Genomic DNA, 19,671 nt, shown 5'->3' on the forward strand with positions numbered 1-19,671 from the left:
GAGAGAGCAACAAGTACTCTTAACTATTGAGCCAACTTTCCAGGCTGACACTCCTTTAGTATTTCCTTCAAAATCAGAAATTTAACAGGCAGTTTCTGCATGGCCTAGATAAGAACTTTTTCTATTACTTTACTGATGTTTAGAAAAGTTAACACCAGAACAAATTTGATACATTCTTACACCAAATTTAATTTTTATTTACAGGCTATAATATAATTCATAGTTCAAATATCCAAGCCACTTATGAGGGTTTTCTCTCTCTTCTCCAGTGTTAAGGATTACAACATGACCTATGCATGCTAGGCAAGTGTGCTATCATTTGGCTACATCCCAAGCCCATGGAGTTTTCTGAAGTCAGACTTAGAGATATATGTGCTACCACAGTCTTTGATCTGTACCATTGATAAGAAGGCAAGAGTCTTCAGGGTTTTCCACAATATTAAAGAGTATACTCTAGCCTAACAGGAGGAAGTACCAGGCAGGTGGCAATGACTTACAAACTCTTGAGTAAAGGACCACCTGTGGGAGGCGGTGAGCTCAAGCTACTGGATGATCTTGGTAAAGAAATCACCTACATCACTGTGGTAAATCAGACTGTGTAGTGTTGTTCCTAAAGGACACCATGCACCAAAGGGAATGAAGCAGCACAAAGGCAGAACAACTCATCATGGACTTTTAGAAAAATAAGGGTTTACTCTATAAAAAAGTGTCATGTCCACTTATGATGGGGATATCTACCGTATCAATGGGCTTTCTTCTTGTTTAGTTGAAACTCTTTCCACCCTTACTTCAGTGTCCCAGGTCAAACAGCATGCATGTAAGCATTATCTTAGTCAGGTAATCTGGTTTTCTTGGAATTTACCTTGAAAAATTCAGTCTTCTCAGCTATGTACCGCAGATTGCCTTGTGTGAGGGGAGGTCTAATAACCACAGCCACTCTTCCTTGGTTTGGACTTAAGGGTTGTGCAGGCTCCATGCTATTGATGTTTTCCCCAGTGACAATGGCAACAGACTGAGTCAGTCCCACCAGGTCCATGACTAGAGACACGGCGACACTCTGCACACTGAAATCACTTGCTTGGCTGCAAGCACTCATCAGAGTCTGGAGCCACTGTGGAGGGTGTGCATGCTCACAGTCTGAAACAAAAGATGGCGGCACACATTTCATGGAGCTTTAAGTTAGTTTCAAAATGACAAATAACTCTACTTCAGGTCTTGATCTGTTAAAAACATGGTTTCTTAAGCAGAACTTTGAAAAATAAGCCACCTTTCAAAAATATTTTCATGTGCCACATAATACAATCCATCTTTCTATCCTTAGAAGCACTTTATCAACAACTATTATCTAATATCCACTGTCCTGTGTTTGCCAATGTAAAAAGTGAAGGAAACACATGTCATATCATAACAGAAGTAGTGAAATTAACGTTACAGTGTTTCTCCAGAACCTTTACTTTTAGTTTCTGTCATGGAAAATGTGAAAGTCATGCAAATCACGTAACGCCCTAAAAGCAACTTCCCCATAATGACCATTTTATTCATGAGAAATGGCTCAGTGAGGAAAGGCTCTCTCTCGCTACTGAGCCCTATAACCTGAGTGCAACCCCTGGAATGTAAATGGTGTAAAACACACACACACACACATACTCTGCAATATAAATAGAGAAACAACTTTACCAGTGTCAAGTTTCTCAGAGTGTAACTCTGATGTATGGTTTCCTTCTGCAATGTAGACTGGGAAACTTGAGCACTCTAAGAAGAGCTGACAGGCAGCAAGGAAGGCAGAAAGGTATTCCTTTGAAGTTTTGGGTGTATGTATGCTTCTTTCTTTTGCATCCCCTTGGGAATCCCTGTCCCATCTCAAAGTTTCTCTTTGCACTCGACTGAGATCTCCCTGGTGGTCTGCAGCCAAAGCCTGAGGAAGGGAGTCACTATGAATGACGTAGAGGTTGATGAGTCTGGAGAGAAACTGCTGGACATACTCCAGGCAGCACTGCATTGCAGTCTTCTGTGCTGCCTTCCCACTTCGGCCTGCTGCCCCCTGAGTGAGCGTGGAAGGTGGCTGGATGACAGTTTCTTCAGAACCCACTGTGGATGCTGTTTCTGTCTCTGAAGATGTGCTGCCAATTGGAATGGTGGCTGTCCCCTGTCCATTCAGCTCCCTGTCAAGATCATCAGTTCGGTCTGCTTGATACTGTATAAACTCAGTGAAACCACTTTCTGATGATCGACTGCTTGGTGGGTTTTCTCCATCTTCAAACACTTCCGTAGAATTTTCCATAGAAACTGATGATACCTGATGATTTTAAACAAAGCAAATGGCTGAGTAGGATCATAGATGATGGGGACTAGAAAGGGTGACCTTTTCAGAGAAAATCGTAGACTACTTACATATAGCTCAAGTTTATACTAGGATCCAAGCAGATCCTACATTGACTAAGATTTTGCTGATAATAAATAACAAATAGTAAGAGGGTTCCAATGAATAGACTAAGATAAACTCATATACCAAGTACTCTACCATAAAGTAAGGTTGGCTTTATTTAATGATTTTTAAGATAAGATCTTCTCATCTACCCGGCCCAATTCTAACTCAAACTCTTCTGCATCAATCTCTTAAGTGTCAGGAGTAGAGGCAGCGCCACCATGCTTGTTAGGTTCCTAAAGTAAAAATGCATATATGTAGAGCTGGAGAGATGGCTCAGTGGTTAAGAGTCCTGTCTGCTCTTCCAAAGGTCCTGAGTTCAATTCCTAGCAACCACATGGTGGCTCACAGCCATCTATACTGAGATCTGGTGCCCTCTCTGGCATGCAAGCTCACATGCAGGCAGAATACCGTATGTATAAATAATAAATAAATAAATCTTTAAAAAATATATGTACAAATATTTAGGATCTGTATCCTTGTTTCAAATGACTATTTTATCTTTTTCATAAAACAATCTTTCTTAATGTCTAAACAATGTAAAGAATGAGGAATACATGGTTAAAATTCTTGCATTTTAAGTATTAGAAATAAAATCTAATTGACGATATGTTCAGGGCCAGGTGAGTGAGACTCTCTGTTAAAGTATGTCAAGTATCATTGCATACCATGACATCATGCTCGGATCACGAATTAGGTAGCAGCACCAGAGGGAACACATTAGAATCTAGAAAGAGGCAATGGTAATACAAACAACTATTCCTGGAGTAGAGGCGGAATCAGCTATTCTCTGGTTTTGCTTAAATACATTTGTGCATATTATGAATGTGTTTGGTTACTGTGACAGAGGATAACCTGACTAAGATCATACAGTACTTTAAGGATACATGAACTGAGTACTCTTCTACTTAAAGCCAGGCTTGACCTAGTGTTTCCTGCTTTAGTGAATGACACCACCATTCATTACAACCAAGAATATGGACGCCTAGAAGTCACAGTTGGCTGTTCTCCACCCTTGCCCTTTCAACTTGCCTTATACCCACACCAGTCTGGTAGCGAAGGATGTGAGCTCTAAGTCAGCTATGAACTTGTGCCATGAACTTGATAGACTCCATACCTCAAGTTCCTAATGTGTCCACAGCAGTGTCCCCTTATCTGCAAAGGTTATATCCCAGGACCTCTAATAGGTGCCTACACTGTGGTTAGTACTGAAAACTTCCTAAGTGACCTTTCGTATATACAGAACCATGACGAGGCCCAGGGAGAGATTAACAACAGTAATCATATACAACAATTCTAACAAGCAAGTAAGACTAACCAGAATGTGGACTCTCCCAAAATCTCCTCTTAGAGCACAGTCATCTTTCTTAAGATGATGTGACAGTATGATGAGACATGAGATGAATCAAGTAGGCACTTTGTGGCAGTATCAGCATAGTTATTTCATAAGGATTGTTTGAACACGCTCACAGAGTCCACCTGATAACTAAAGTAAGGGAGGTGGACAGATAAAGGGATGTTTTACATGCTGAACAGGACAGTGCCCGATTCCAGCATGTTGTAAACATAGCAGCACACAATTTAGAACTTATAAATTATTACTAAGATTTTTCCATGTACCACACTAGGTCCACCATTGAGCGCTCACTGGAAACTAAATTATGGAAATGAGACTGTTCTAACAAGGACTACTGTAACAGGAATTCCTACATTTTAGCTAGTTGAAGGATTACGTAGCAGTATATTCTAAGCACCTGCACACAGTACCTAATGCTAGAAAGCACACAACGGCAGTGGCCACTCATCGTCCTTACCTATCTGACCACTAGTGTCTTTTACATTTCATTCCTAAACACACGCCTTCAGATCCCCACATCTTCTTAGTCCAACTGAGCACCGCCTCTCACCTGCACTACTGCAGGTCTCCCCACATCCAATTTTGTTTTTCAGATCCATACTCCACACTGCAGCCAGAGTAAGTTCCTAAAACATGTATCTTATTTTGGCACTTGCCTTTTTCCCCTTCTTTGTCTTCCCATTGCTCCTAAGACAAAGAATAAAAGCCTTAGTATAGCAAACAAGGCTCTGTTAACCTGGCGCCTGCCTCTTATAACTGCATGTCGGTTGCATGGAGCTCCTCTCTGCCTTAGAGACTTCACGTCAAGTGCTTTCTTTCTCCTACACTTATCCACCCCACCAATTCCTCTAGGGCTCCACTAGATATTTCTGCTCCAAGAAAGCAGTCACTGACCCCCAGGTAGGCCGAGTCACCCCCTTACCTCCTCTCCTACATTCCTACCTCCAATTTGTCCCTACTCTAATCACTACATATACATCCCTTCAACTGTAATCAAATGTGTATCACTTGCTTAATGTGACTCTTACACTGAAGAGAAGGGCAGAGACTGAACAGGCAGTTCCTAAAATCCACTACAGGAACAAAGTAGTTTCTATGTTTCAAAGACAGAAAGCTGAAGTTCAGGGAGGTGGAAATCAGCTTGTCCAATGCTGCAGAAGAAAAGCTAAGTGAGCTAACAGAGCAGCTTGGAGAGGGTGATGTTCAACTGCTTCTTTTCCTAGTGGCCACAGTATTACTATGTACAGCACTGTTTTTCATATTATGGTGTCAAAGTCTAGAAGGGGCTAGCAGATTAAATTTATCTGCTTATTTTTCTCTTTGAAAGGTTATTCATCATTTAAAATGAGTTAATTCTTACAAACAAACTTATTCAGATAATAAAACTATCATCAGCTTATTCCTATAAATGTATTTTTGTATTAATACAAAGAATGACACTAAGGTAACAGAATTTAATCTATAAATTCAATTAAAACTTGTATACATGCATAATATTTACTGGTTTACACTACATTATGCGGCTATAAAATTATTTTATGATAAATTTCTCTCTAAAGATAGAAAGGGTATTTTGGCCATTTGAGAAGATGCCTAGTACAATGGTATTATAAAAAGTTCTATGTACCATGGGGTCAAACTAGGCTCACAATTGTTAAAAAAGGAAAGTAGAAGCTCTTCACATATATTTTTAAAAATGTGGCATATTAAAAATAGCTTCAGCCTAAAACTATTATCAGTTTTCATGTATCTAAGATTGTATCATCGTACTTCAGGGGAAAAACACAGCTGGGAGCATGAAAGAAGGAAGGAAGGATGAATGGGAAGATGGATGAATATGAGAGGTATATTCAAGGTTAACTGAAAATTTTCACATACTGAACATTTTACTGGGAAAACCGTTAAGGGCATGTCTTCTCCACCTCCCATACAGCTCATCCAGCTGCAACAGCTGTTAAGCACCTTTTAGGTATTTTTCTAAGAACAGATCTTAGGGCACAATGTAAGGATGGTCCAATGAAAGAACTTCCCTTCCCACGGTAGAGACAGATACAGTATACATACATATATGTTATACATACAGGTTGGAAGGGATTAGAAAAAATGGTTTCAGTTTATGTAGTGTAACCTCAAGTATAATTAAAGTGAGTAAAAGTTCCTAATTTCATTGCATTATGAACAAGAAAAATGTTTCAGGGTTAACAGCTGGTGTGAAACATACTTCCTCAAGCTTTATTTTTCAGGGAAGAAAAACAGGTTATCCAAAGAAAAGGGACAATTACATAGCCACATGATAATAAATAACAGACTTGATTCTCCAGGAATTTTCAAATACTTATATTAACATGAAATTCAACTGAATATCTTTGTTTACACATTATTTAACTTTTTTCATTTATTTACTGTGTATATATGTTTGTATGAGTGCATATATGGAGGTCAGAGCTTAACCCTTGGGAGCCAATTCTTTCCCTTTTTCACGTAGATTCTGAGAACTGGACTCAGGTTATCAGGCTTGACAACAAATGAGTCATCTTATTGGCCCTTATAGATATTTTAACGTAAGTCTGAAAGGAATTAAATCACTGATTTTTATATAAGGGTTTGATTGGTATTATAGTATGTTATAGTACAAGACATTAAAATTATATATTATACTACAAGCTTAGATATTATAAATATATGTGTGTAAATATACTAGAAGAGTGTAATTTTACTCAATTTTACAAAGAAAATACTGAGCATTGTGCTTGAAAATAAAGAGATTTTATATTTCAAGAAAATTATGCCAAAAATTTGGTATAATAAAAGAATCAATAAAATTTATACACGTTATGATGGGTGGATCTGGGTCCTGGGATCCTTCCTGCTCAAACTATGGCACCAACCAAGGAAAATATAGGCAGTAAACTTCGAACCCCTATCCAGACCTAACTGATGGACAGGACATTCCCCACCGTTGAGTGGAGAGGGAGGTCTGACTTTCATACAAACTTGGGTGCCCCATTTCTGACCACGTCCCCTTGATGGGGAGGCCTGGTGGCACTCAGAGGAAGGATAACAGGCCACCAAGAAGAGCCTTGATACCCTATGAGCATATACAGGGGGAGGAGGTTCCCCTTAGTCACAGTCATAGGGGAGGGGAGTAGGGGGGAAGTGGGAGGCGGATACAAGGGATGGGCTAACAATTGAGATGTAATATGCATAAATTAATAAATTAATAAAAAATAAAATAAAATTTATACATAGGGTTGTTACTCACACAATAGGTAATGCCTTATGTGTTTACTGGAGATTTACAATGTAGCTATGTGGCTGAGGCACTCAATTTTAAAAATTAAAATAAAAAAGGGTAACATAGCTATTATCAAATAAAGCATGTTTGGAACAACTTGGATATGACTGTAAATTTTCATATGTAAATTTTACAAACCAATACAGATCAAGAATTCCTGATAAAAAATTTGATAGTTGTATAAAGATGGGTTCTAAAAACAAAAATGTTCAGTATATTTTACAGCCAGTACAAAAAAAAAGTGAAGGACCACACTTGTTTTCATAACATTAATTTTTTATATATTACATACTGAAATGATAATATATTTGTTATACTGGGCTTAGTAAAACAATGTCATCTGCTTTTTATTATGACAATCAGTAAACTTAAATTTCTAAAATTAGGTGTCATATGTATTTCACTTCGACCATAAAGTACTGACATAGACAAACTGTACAAATGAACAAAAACACTATGATCTTAGAATTACTGATATTTTAAATGACAACTCAAAAATTGTTCTGCACTGAAAAACATAACTGATCTGATACCAAGAACTCCAGCTAAAATTACCTTTTTGTCTTCCCATTCTTTGACTGTACTGTTCTGGCCACTTGGAAACTGTACCGCACCTCCAGTGCCGGCAGATAACAGTGGGGGCTGAACCTTGCTAAGGATCTTTGAGCAGAGCCTCAGAGAATCTGTGAGTTCAGACAAGCGCAATGTCTGGAGATGGCTTGTCAAGGCAGATATCATCCTGAGCAATAACTGCGGTAGGTGTTCTGTCTGGATTTCAATATAAGTCTCCTGAAAATAAAAGAAAGTTGAAGAAAATTAATGTATAATATAAAAGTCATAGGCATTTAAAAAAATCTATACAAATAGATAGGGCTATATTTTTGCTCATGTTTTATAGGTATCATGCTTTAAACTAACAGTTCATAGGAATTTAATACTGATGACTTATAAACCTCTGTTGCTAGGTCTGTGGAGCTGGTTCAGTGGGTAAAGTGCTTGCTGTGCAAGCATGAAGACCTGAGTTCGGATCCCTAGCACCCACATTAAAGCTGGGTGAGGCAGTGTGTATCTATGATCCCAGTGCCAGGGGACAGAGAGACAGGCAGATGCCTCAGGTTCAATAGTCAACCAGTTGGCAAGCTTTAAGGACCCTGTCTTAAAAAATAAGGTGGGGAGAGATTAAGGAAGACACCCAATGTCGACCTCTGGCCTCCACACCCACAGATACGGGCAAACACATAGTCACATACCCCCTCCCCCCAATTCTCGATCTAAGTATTTCAAGCATATATAATTGAATACCCCAGTTTTATGTGCTATATTAATTTGATTTTCGTGGAAGTGAATTAAAATCAGTTAAAATAGAAACAGGCTGGATGCCATACCTGACACAGCACCCTCATACTTCTAGTAGGCTTCACAATGAGAAAGCAAAGAGTTGAGGAGAGAAAACACAAGGGAAACATTTCCAGCAGTCTTAATGTAACAGAAAGAATTGTTAACAAATACAAACGCAGCATCAGAATTCCACCCACTAAACACAGCATGCAATTAGGAAGTAGATTCCACGTATTCTATATGTATGTGCCAAGAAGACAAAAACACTTGGGAAATGTTATGAAAAAGAGCTATGCCAAAGGAAAAATCTTTATCTGATGATGAGATTTGTATTTATCGTGAAATATGTAAACTATGCTCTTAAAATTCCCTTTTTAAAAAAACCAAGATAGTCTTACCAAAGAGACTATATCCAACAAAAAATCCACCAGTAAGCAGAAATTGGTCAGCTGTAACTCAGATGAGTCACTACTATCTCCAGGCCCAACCTGAAGTCTGGCATGTAATGTCCTCCTAAAAGGAAAAACAATAAAACAAAAAGTTTATCAATCACACTATCACCTGATAGGAAGCCATGTGACTGCATCACCGTCTTAACAAATAAGGCAAGGCCCAGGTTAAGATTGGGATACATAGTAATGTTCACCCCTGCTGCTCCAGGGCACTACCACATTGCTTTCACGGAAAATGTTCAACGTGAGGCCCCTGTACCCTCCACCCTGTGATTCCAAGTGTTCTGGATGTAACACATTTGTTGAGATCTGCACTGCTGTCACTGTGGATGTGTCTCCTAATAGAAATTGATTTTTTTTTTAAACTTTGATTTCTAAACTGAGACACTGGGTTTACAATATGCTCTGCTGGGTTGCTGTTACACCAACATATGCTCCTAACATCTGGAATGTTACTCTCCTTCAAAGTCAGAGATTAAACATCACATTTTACAGGAAATCTTTTCTGATCCAAGATAAGACCCAAGAACCTATTTGACTAAATGTTGCCCTGGAGTTGCAAGATACAACTATACAGCCCTTGACCAGCAAAAAATGTAAACAGGAAGAGAATCAAATAAAAACTAATGGACAGTATGGGGACAGCTGGTTCTGATGAGTGGCTGGAGGGAGTGACGGCTACTGTAAGGTGAGTGACCCCTGTGGAGGGCCACTTCAGAAAAACAACGCAGGTAGGATATATAAAGAACAGCACAGGGAAGGGTCAGCAGCACAAAGCATAGTGCATGTTCAAGAAATAGTTCCAGTTAGTTCAAAAAGCATGGATGTGTGCTGTAAATATAGAATATTTAATACAGGAGGGTAGACATATGTATAGAATACACAGAGTATAGCAAGGTGGGAAAGATACTCAAAATTCCTCTATCCTTACACATCAATCTATGAGGCATTTTCAAGTTTAATTTATTCCTAGGGCAGACATGCGTATGTCTGACATGCCCCACTGTGGGGCCCCTGAGATCAGGCACTCTCTAATACGCCTCGCACAATGCTTGCCAACTGGGAGCTCCATATCTGCCAACTGGACAAGAAGTAAGGCCCTGTATTATTCAGAGAGTAATACACATGTACAGTCTGCAATGCCTCTAGGCACAAGACTGAGTATGCTTTTTGACTGCATGTTCCTCATACTCCAGAAGTTAATTCAGGTGCAAAAGAACTGGGTTGAGAGTTGAGACAGATTTCACTGTGCCTCACTAGCATCCTAGGATTTCAGACAGTGTTTCAGGCTTTCTATTCTAAGGTGTAAAGTATTTATTGCTCATCAGTGACAACATGGGATGCTTCTAAGTCTCTGAAAACACAGAGCAGTCCTATCCATAAGTGGGAAGACTTCTGGCAAGTGTGCTAATGCAGGCTGCTATCTTCTCCCCAGCCAAGCACAGCGGGGCTGCTGCAGGCCAGACAAATGAACACTTTCATCTGCTGCTGAGTGAATAATCACCTGTAAACCCCTTTCCAATTCTAGCATTATATAATCAGTGATTTTTATATCTTGGATTGACAAGTAAATCTAGAATATAGGTAAATAATTAACAGTTTTCAGTAGGAGTAAAATGCATAGAAAAACATTTTAAAAGCTAACACTAGCTTCAGGTGTTATACACGGTAAGGAATGAAGCAGTTCACTTACCGGCAACATTCTTCAAACCAGCGAGCAATGTAATCCCACATATAATAAGGCTCAAAGGAATTAAAGAGAAGATTCGCAGTTTTAATCAGCTCGGCTGTTTTCTTGTTTTCCCTTAATTTACTAAAAAAGAAAAGAAACCAAACAACTAGATATATTAATATGTTTTTCAAAACTGAGTGCAGTTGTTATTGGGGGAGTACACATTACTACACAGTTCTAGAATACTGCCTAGGAGGAGGACTGCAATGGTGACATAATCTAGTACTGCTCTATTACTTTACATAACATTACTTTTTAGAACTTGAGTTTTCATAATTCACAAGAATGATAATCAGAATTTGTTTAATATCCAGGTGCAGTGGCACAAGCCTGTAATCCTATGCCCATACCCATGTACACACATGGAATAAATGAGAAATGCTGTCTTGAAAAACCAAAACAAACAACAACAACAAAAAAGAATTTGTTTGACATATACTCTCTGCATAGTAACCCACAAGAGACCAGGAAAGACAGGTTCCCTTTGCCTCCTTTGGCACAGGCTGTGGCCCTGTGTACTGCAGGTGAGCTTGAGGTGTTCCTGCCTATGCCTCTCACAGCCAAATACTGACATCATTACAAGCCTGAGCCACGACACAGCTTCCTTGGGGACTCTTTTAAGTGTGCAGTTGTTAATTTGGCACCAAGATCTTTTGTTGTTGGCTCATATAAATTGAGTTGTGGTTTTATTTTCTTTTCTTCTGGCTTTTTTGAAACAACATTTCTCTGTGTAGCCTTGGCTGTCCTAGACTCACCTTGTAGACCAGGCTGGTCTCATAGAGCTCCACCTGCCTCTGCCTCCCAGAGTGCTGGAATGAAGGCGTGCACTACCACACCCAGCTGTCATCCACTTTTGATAGCCTTCCTGCTAAAGAATCTTGCTGACTTTTCTATGCTAGTCCGGATTTTCTTTAGAAGGATAAATTCTAACCAGTTTTTGACTAATCAAATGATAAAATTTAGCTTAAGAACCAATAAAGCACTGGGCCTGTAGCTCAGTGCTAGACTCTCTAGGTCTCATCTTAGCAGTAACAAGAAAGAAGAAATCATAAAGCATAGTTACTATAAACTTTACTTGTTACAGAAATTCTCAGGAAGAAATGACAGTATTTCATCAAGTGGTTAGCCTTCAGCCTATTTCTTAGCTATTTTTCTCCTATCTTTTCTACAACTAAAGTGACTGTCTTATATAGACATTGCCAGTACCGCTGTCAGGGACTAATATACTCCCTAGGATAATACAAATGCTCGGAGTATAGAGTCAAATAAATTAATGCATTTACCAACATCAACTTTTCTAACAAAATAAGTGGGAATTATATCATCAGAAATCATATGCATATGCTTTATATACATATAAAGGTATGTTTTAGGCAAGTTAAGAGTATTACCCAATTACCACCAAAGAACAATAATAAAAAGAAGAATTAGTAAAACAAAACAAGAAACCCCAAAACAATTGTAGCCTTGGAACCTTTGTCCTATTACTGTAGTAGGTAATACTAGAATAGAAGTGATCTGCTTAACACAGAAAACAAAAAAAGACTTTGTCCAGCTCTCATGAACTGACACATCCAGCCTCTGGTGAGTTTATGAATCACATTCTCTGGGGCTATTATCGTCACATGAACTGTCATCAGTTTTTACTGTTTAACTTTTTGCATTTGCTCCTTTATGCTGGGTGTGTACATGGGCGTGACACAATGAGCACGCAGAGGTTAGAGGATAATTTGAAGAAATTGGTTTGTTTCTTCTACCATATATGTTTAGTGGATAGAACTCAAGAGAGTCAGTCAGGCTTGGAGCCAAGTGCCTTTCTTAAACCACTGATCCATCTCATCAGCCCAAATATTCAACATTAATTTCCCAAACTGGTCTGATTAAGAACCAATCAAGTAATCAAGTGGTAATTACTGTCTTGTTTAAATGCTTGTTTGAATAATGAGTACAATTATGATACTTTATACTATGAAGATAATTCTATTTATTGTAATATAAACTTTATTGTAAAATCCATACCATTACTAAAAATCACACTGTATTAATTCATATACTAGAGTCATTTCTTAAACACTAATAAATGAGGCCTCCTTTATTTTATGCTTAATTTTTAGTAATCTACCTGCTTAACTGAGCATGGTCCTTGCTGAAGGGTGGTTCCATCTGAAGATCCAATTCTGCTTTGCATTGAGAATACAATGTTCTGAACACCTCAATCAGAACATCTTCTAGAATTACAGGTCCTAAAATTAATATACAGCAAATTATAGGCAGCAACTTAATTGGCAAATCATGTTGTCTTGAAGAATGATCCAATTAAAGCATGCTTTGTAAAAAAGCACTTTTAAGAAGAGATTTCCCACCCCCAGAAGCTAAGCTGAACTCTATATTTTGAAACGTGGTCTAATAGTAAATAATGGGATAAGTGTCTATTTATATATGGTCATATTAGTAGATATAACAGAACCAGGAAAATTGTTTTGCTTAGGTCTCCGTTGTCATGGAAAGGCTCTTTAGTTTTTGAGTCTTAGTTTCCTCATCCCAAATGAGGAGAACACCACCAGACTTGCAGGATAGTTTAAAGATTTGGAGAAACTTCTGTGAGGTACATTGTGCAGCCTTAGAATGACCATCCAAAAGATGTTGCCACATCAGAGCTCTTGCTAAATAATGCTCAACCTCAGTAGGATAAATCTGTCTGCTTCACAGTTACTGCTACTCTTTAAAAAAAAAATCCTCTTGCCATGCATGGTGGCGCACACCTTTACTCCCAGCACTCAGGCAGAGGCAGGCGGATTGTTGTGAGTTTGAGGTCAGCCTGTCTACAAAGCGAGTTCAGGACAGCCAAGATAACATAAAGAAACCATGTCTGGAAAAAACAAAACAAAACACAGAAAACGAAACGAAACGAAACCAAAATAACAACAAAAATCTTCTCAGCTTCATCACTATCACAGAATACTTCAAAAATGAGCCCATTGAAATTCTTCATGCAATTTGCCCATCTCATATTTAAAATATTCATTCACTTTTAAGAGTTGGTGAGTTATAGCATCCGTGGCAAAACATCTGAGTATAATTAGAAATTTTACATACTTTAAATAGAGCATACCTGGGGCTGGAGATGGCTCAGTGGTTAAGAGCACTGGCTGCTCTTCCAGATTACCTGGGCTCAATTCTCAGCACCCATAAAGCAGCTTAAAAACTGTTTAACTCACACCCTCATACAGACATGCATGCAGGCAAAACACCAATTCACATGAAATAAAAATAAATAAATTTCTTTAAAAATTGATTATTGCTTTTCCTTAGTTTATGTTAAGTACCACAGTTAATTTTCCAATAACTTGATATGTAATAAACACACAATGAAAGAAACTACAGAAAGCAACAGCAACAAGACTATGAGGGGAAGATATAACTCATATTTCTGTTCCAGCCCTCAAATTGTATGAACTATAAGTTAGTTATGACAAATAAAAATGTTTCCATTTCAGTGAATACTGAAAGGAACTGATATGACATCTTTTAAAACATGACTTTGCTGCCTATACAGTGTAATGCATAGGTCTTACGCTAACATAAAGCATGCTGCACACCTATGACTTCAGTTAAGAAATTGTTGAGAATCTCTATTTTAAAACCATTTCAAAATAAAGCAATTTCCCCAATGTCTTCACTTTACTTTTATTCTGAAACAACATTAAAAGCATGTCACTTTATGTTTTGGGACAGCAGCATGTATTACCTAGCTCAGGTTTATCCAATAAACTGATCAAAATCCGAAAAGGTTTTAGATCCTGCATGAGAGTGCTTTCTTCTCCAAATCCGTTCACTTGTAAGATCCCCACCATGGCCTTTAAAAAAGAAAAGCATACTAGTGACTTAGAAACTAGTAATATCTTTAATAGAAAAACTATTTTGAACTATATCCATCTAAAATGCAGATTCACATCCCCTGTGCTATTCTGACTGAAGTCTTCTTTCTATGCCAGGGAGAAACATGCCAGACTCATCCATCTGGAGAAAGCAAAATGTTTAAATTATTATCATTATTAGTTTGTTACATATTTTGGAGACAAAGCCACACTATAAAGACTGGATTGGCAACAAACCCACCATCCTCCTGCCTCAGTCCTCTGAGTGCTGGGGCTACAAATGCATACCATTAATCTGGATCACGAACTTTCATTGGGAAAAAAAGAAAAAGGCGAGTCAAGAGAAGTGTATTGAGAATTTGAGTGTTGGAGTTGTAGGTACAGATGTTTCTGTTTTGGACATGAATTTCAATGATGCCATCTTATATCTGAGGGATCTGGTATGGAATTATCTTCTTAGGTACTTAAATTTCAATGTACACTTTCCTTCATTTAAAAATGCTTCACGCTGGGCATGGTGGTCCACATTGCAATCCTAGTACTTCAGAAACTGAAGTAGGCAGGTGGGTCATGAGTTCAAAGTCAACTACGCTACACAGCACGATACTGTTTCAAAATCAAGTAAGTAAATAAGGAAAACTGCTTGAGCAATCATTTGTTTTCTTTTTTTTTTTTTTTTCATTTGTTTTCTTAATACATTGGGTTAGAGTATTTTGAGGCATCTTAAATAAATATAATAGGAAATAAATGGATAATTTTAACATTTCTAGGTGAGCTGCAGTCTTACTGTATCTAGCCTGCAAAAGCCTCATCGACCTGAGGTTTCATAGGAAATTTGGGTCCTGGTCACATTTTGAAAAGATCCAACGTCCACAGAGCAGATAGCTACAAAGCTGCCCTCCTGTGGGAGCCTAGCTATGATCACCATTTTGCTATAGCTGTGTAACAGCCATTCTTTGGAAGTTTAGAGTCTTGTCTTGACTTCTTCAGTTATGAATTCAACTAAAGCAGGACTTTGTCTTAGGCTTTTTCAACAGGAGGTAAGCAAAGAATAATGAAAATAGCCATTACCTGGACTAACAATTCTTTTGAAAAGGTTGTAAAATAGTAAGTGGCATGTTCTTCAGGGTTACTGTGTCTTGTGCTTCTGGGTCCTATGATAGCACCGTTGTTATCAAAACCTCCATGGGAATAAATCACAAAATTAAAACAGAAGCCTTAGAACTGTTGTCACTAAATTCTAAAATATCTCAAAAACAGCACTAAACACTTACCCAATTAGTAGCCCATTCAGTGTCAGCAAGAGAGACCATTTTAGATAGTTTAATAAAGGGAAACCAATTCAATAGATGAGTCTATAGAATCCATCCAGAATTATCTTGTTTCTTTATCCCAAATCTTACAGTAAAAGCACTGAGGATTTATAGTATCTAAGGTAAGTCATCTGGTAAGAGCTTGTGAGGACAGACAAGCCATGTATACAAAGATGACGTGCATGTAATGCTCTACAGTATACACAGTGCCTCACACTGGTATCACCTGTGAGACAGTGGAACTTACTACTTAAGATTCCTTAGTGACTTTGAAGTTTTAAAAATTTTGTCATTATTTTGACTATTAACTAGTTACTTTTAATACACAAACATTAAGTATAACCATAGCAATTTATAAAAGGAAAAATATCTTGTTAAAATGAACATGACTTTATGGATTTCATCATTAATAGTTCTTCCACTTGAGTTGTTTTAATAATAATAGTATAATCACTTTAAAAGATAATAACAGTATTATTATTATTATTACTCTGTGTGTGTGTATGTGTGTACTAGATGAGTGCATGTGTCCTTGGAGGCCAGGAGAGGACACTGGATTTCCTGGAGCTGGAGTCACAGGTGGTGATGAGCCACCTGATGCAGGTGCTGGTAACTAAACTCTGGTCCTCTAGAAGAGCACCAGATGCTCTTAATCACATAGCCATCTTTCTGGCAGTTTTTATTTTTTATTGTTCACTTACACATAAATGTTTAGTTTCTTCATACAAGTTGAGATACTCATATATGGCAAATCTCCTTTCATTTTTAAAAATTTTTGTCAATTATAAGCATATTCATTAATTACCTACCAAGAAGCCATGCGTAAAGTCTTCGGTTCAGGGACATATCCCTCCTTAGTACTACATGAAGGGCTGCTGACAAGATCCTGATCATATCTGGTCGAGTGGCCTGAAAAGAAACGTAGTTTTGCTTACTTAATAAAAGTATAATACTATTTTTTCCTTTTGTTGTTGTTTTCAAGAAATTTTCTCTGTATAGCCTTGGCTGTCCTAGACTCACTTTGTAGACCAGGCTGGCCTCAAACCTTTTTACTCTTAAAAAAAAAATAGAATGTCTTGAAGTCCGCTGAGAATATTAGAGTGTGTGCCAGTTGTTTTTATATAACATTGCTTTGTCTAAACTTTCAAATACAGGAGCTATTCTAATTTACATTCGAGGAAGCAGGAGGAAAGATAACATGACTCTTAGTTTCTTTTTGGATAGCCTCACAGAGCTTTGAGGTCTGGCCCCAAGCTCCTTGAGCAGCAAAGGGACTTTGACCTTCTGCTCTTTCTGCCTGCCTCTGTCAACCACAAGTATGTGCCAGTATTCCCTACCTCCACTTTAATTTTATAGCTGAGACTATAACTCACTTACTTCAGCATCATCATGTTTAAAATTCTTTTTACTTCTCCATCAACAGCAAAATCTGATGCCAACAAGGATGATAAAGAAGAAAAATAGTATGGAAATCATATGGCATTAGCCATTCAAACAATGTCAATGGACTTTAAAATCTTCAGGAAGCTGTTACCATCAATGCAGTCCTTTTCATTTTTCCTCTTAAAAGGATTCTACTTATAGTAGTTTAAACATGGGGAAACACACACATAAACAAAATCCAAATAAAGTCCTTTTGTTCTAATCAATAACTTTAACTTTTCTCTACTAGCTTTGATTTGAAGCTTGATAATTACGGAAGATCTTATTTCAATCAAAAGATGTAAAGTTGAACAAAATGGGAAGTAGCCAATAAATTTGTTGCTAACAATAAGAATACTCAGAGGCTCTGTGAGTTAAAGCTTTTTTAAAGACTTATTTATTTATGTATTCAGTGTTTTGCCTGCATGTACACCTGTGCAGAAGAGGGCATCAGATTATCTTTTTAGATCAAGATAAAGGATTTAAGTTAATAGAGATGAGATATGATAGATATTGAATTTCATTCAGAAATTTAGACCTAGCAAGACAGGAAGGATGTTTATTTCAAGTTTGACAAATACAAAGAGCCAAATCACTATAATGTAACATTGATATAACTCATGATTGTCTGTCTCATGGTTCTCCCTGCTGTATGTAGTTTGTTTTATTCATGTGTAATAAAATAGATGTATATGTTAAAAAAATCACAATCTCCCAGGATTCCTATGAAAAGATCAATGGGAACTCACTTAAGAAAGTGGATTTGGGTCTGAGTTACCGCCTGCATTAGTTAAACCATACTCTTGAGTGGGAAATGTCCTTCATTGTCTTCCTGTGAACTGAACTGACTTGTGTGCATTGGCAGCATTTTCTCTGAGAGACCAAGCCAAGCCATTGTACTCAACACAACAAAGGACAGTTTTAGAAGAAAAAAAAAAAGATTTATTTATGTATTCAGTGTTTTGCCTGCATGTATACCTGCACACCAGAAGATGGCACCAGATCTCATTATAGATGGCTGTGAGCCACCATGTGTTGTTCTTTTTTTTTTTTTTTTAATTGTAACTAATCTTTATACACGTGTCTAGCATAGGCAAGTGTATAGGGGTAAAAAGTGTTTTAGATTAATGGTAGCTTAGCACTGAGGTGGGATGAGGGATAATGAAAAACCACTAATAAGTGTTTAGGAAAGATGAAGTGTTCTGAAACTCAAAGCTAATCAGAATACTCAACACTTTGCGCTCTTGTCATGCAGACCTGATGGCTTAAGTTCAAGCCTAGTCTCTGAGGTGAAAGGAAAGAACTGACTTAAAGTCAGGTCTTAGAAACTGACCAATTTAAAGCTATTCTATGAAAAAGGACCTGACAGTTCTCAATTGCTAGTGGCTCTGGAACCAAGGCTGGGACTCTGCACCTACCTCCCCTCTCCATGTTGGAGCTGTTGGCAACTGAGTTTCTGGGAGAGAAGAGTCAGTTTTCTTTAAGGGTGTGGCTTGACAGGTCAACTCTGCTTCAGTGCAAGGCCACACATCCAGGAGCATATATGTAGCGCAAACTGGACTGAATGGGTTTTTTGTTTTTGTTTTTTTAAAGATAACACAGTATTGGGTGGATTGGGAAAAGCAATAGACCTAGGAGGAGTTTACACAGCATGGACATAATCAAAATAGATTGTATTAAATTCTCAAGGAAGTAATTTTAAAAAAAGAAGAAAAGAAAAGCAACGCAACAACAGAAGTCATCAGGCTTCTTAAGGTGCCAAAGCATTGTGAAAATGAAATGCTTGGGTAGTGCCTCATCTGGATGCGAGCTGACCTTCCCTTAATCACAATGAAGCTTCTGTATGCAATCTTCCTGATATGGAAAGGAAATCAACCTCTAAATTAGCAACAGATGACAAATGACAAATTATACCCATTCTTTACAGATACTGTCAGTAAGTTAGAAAAATGTGTCAAGTGTGATCTCTAGGTACCATTCCAGGAGGCCTACAGGGGGAAACCAGATATACAACAAATAAAGAAAAGCGGTAACAATTATGTGTATTGACCTTTTCTTTTGCTGTGTTGACATTTTCCCCCAACATATAAGAAGCAAGTTAAACAGTTGGAATATCTGTATGAAAAGCAGCTGAGTAGAGGCAACCATCATACTTTGCATTTTTGCTGCCATGTGCATGGGGGAAAATAAAAACACCATGAAAAAAAGGTAAACAAGTTGATGGTATAGCTCAGTGGTAGATGAACTTGCAGGAGACCCTGGCTTCAATTCCAGCACATAAAAGAAAGGGGGGGGGGTGGACTAGGCAGTTTCACAGTTCTTTTAAAAGAATGTTACTGAAACTTAAGGTTGTTATTCAAGGTACACATTTCAGTCTATGACTTTTACTATTTTGTATACCGAAATTGTAAGCACATGTCATGTGCTTTTGATACATATGCACGATGGTTCTCTTACTG

General features: G+C 37.9%; 1 protein-coding gene across 6 annotated transcripts in view; it reads right to left on the minus strand.

The window, feature by feature from the left end:
• Positions 1 to 19,671, minus strand: part of DOP1A (DOP1 leucine zipper like protein A) — a 95,330-nt gene that overhangs the window by 33,254 nt on the left and 42,405 nt on the right. For 3 of the 6 annotated variants that reach the window (XM_084753457.1, XM_084753456.1, XM_084753460.1), the window contains 10 exons: positions 16,600 to 16,699; positions 15,549 to 15,658; positions 14,348 to 14,456; positions 12,722 to 12,842; positions 10,561 to 10,680; positions 8,814 to 8,928; positions 8,463 to 8,492; positions 7,633 to 7,866; positions 1,678 to 2,296; positions 863 to 1,137 (listed from right to left, as the gene is read on the minus strand). In XM_084753457.1, the coding sequence (XP_084609583.1) occupies positions 863 to 1,137; positions 1,678 to 2,296; positions 7,633 to 7,866; positions 8,463 to 8,492; positions 8,814 to 8,928; positions 10,561 to 10,680; positions 12,722 to 12,842; positions 14,348 to 14,456; positions 15,549 to 15,658; positions 16,600 to 16,699 (1,833 nt within the window). The remainder of the gene's footprint in view (positions 1 to 862; positions 1,138 to 1,677; positions 2,297 to 7,632; positions 7,867 to 8,462; positions 8,493 to 8,813; positions 8,929 to 10,560; positions 10,681 to 12,721; positions 12,843 to 14,347; positions 14,457 to 15,548; positions 15,659 to 16,599; positions 16,700 to 19,671) is intronic. The other 3 variants (XM_084753459.1, XM_084753461.1, XM_084753458.1) reach the window with 2 other exon arrangements.

Source organism: Acomys minous, assembly GCF_964271855.1.
Source record: "Acomys minous genome assembly, chromosome: 13".
Taxonomy (NCBI): Eukaryota; Metazoa; Chordata; class Mammalia; order Rodentia; family Muridae; genus Acomys; species Acomys minous.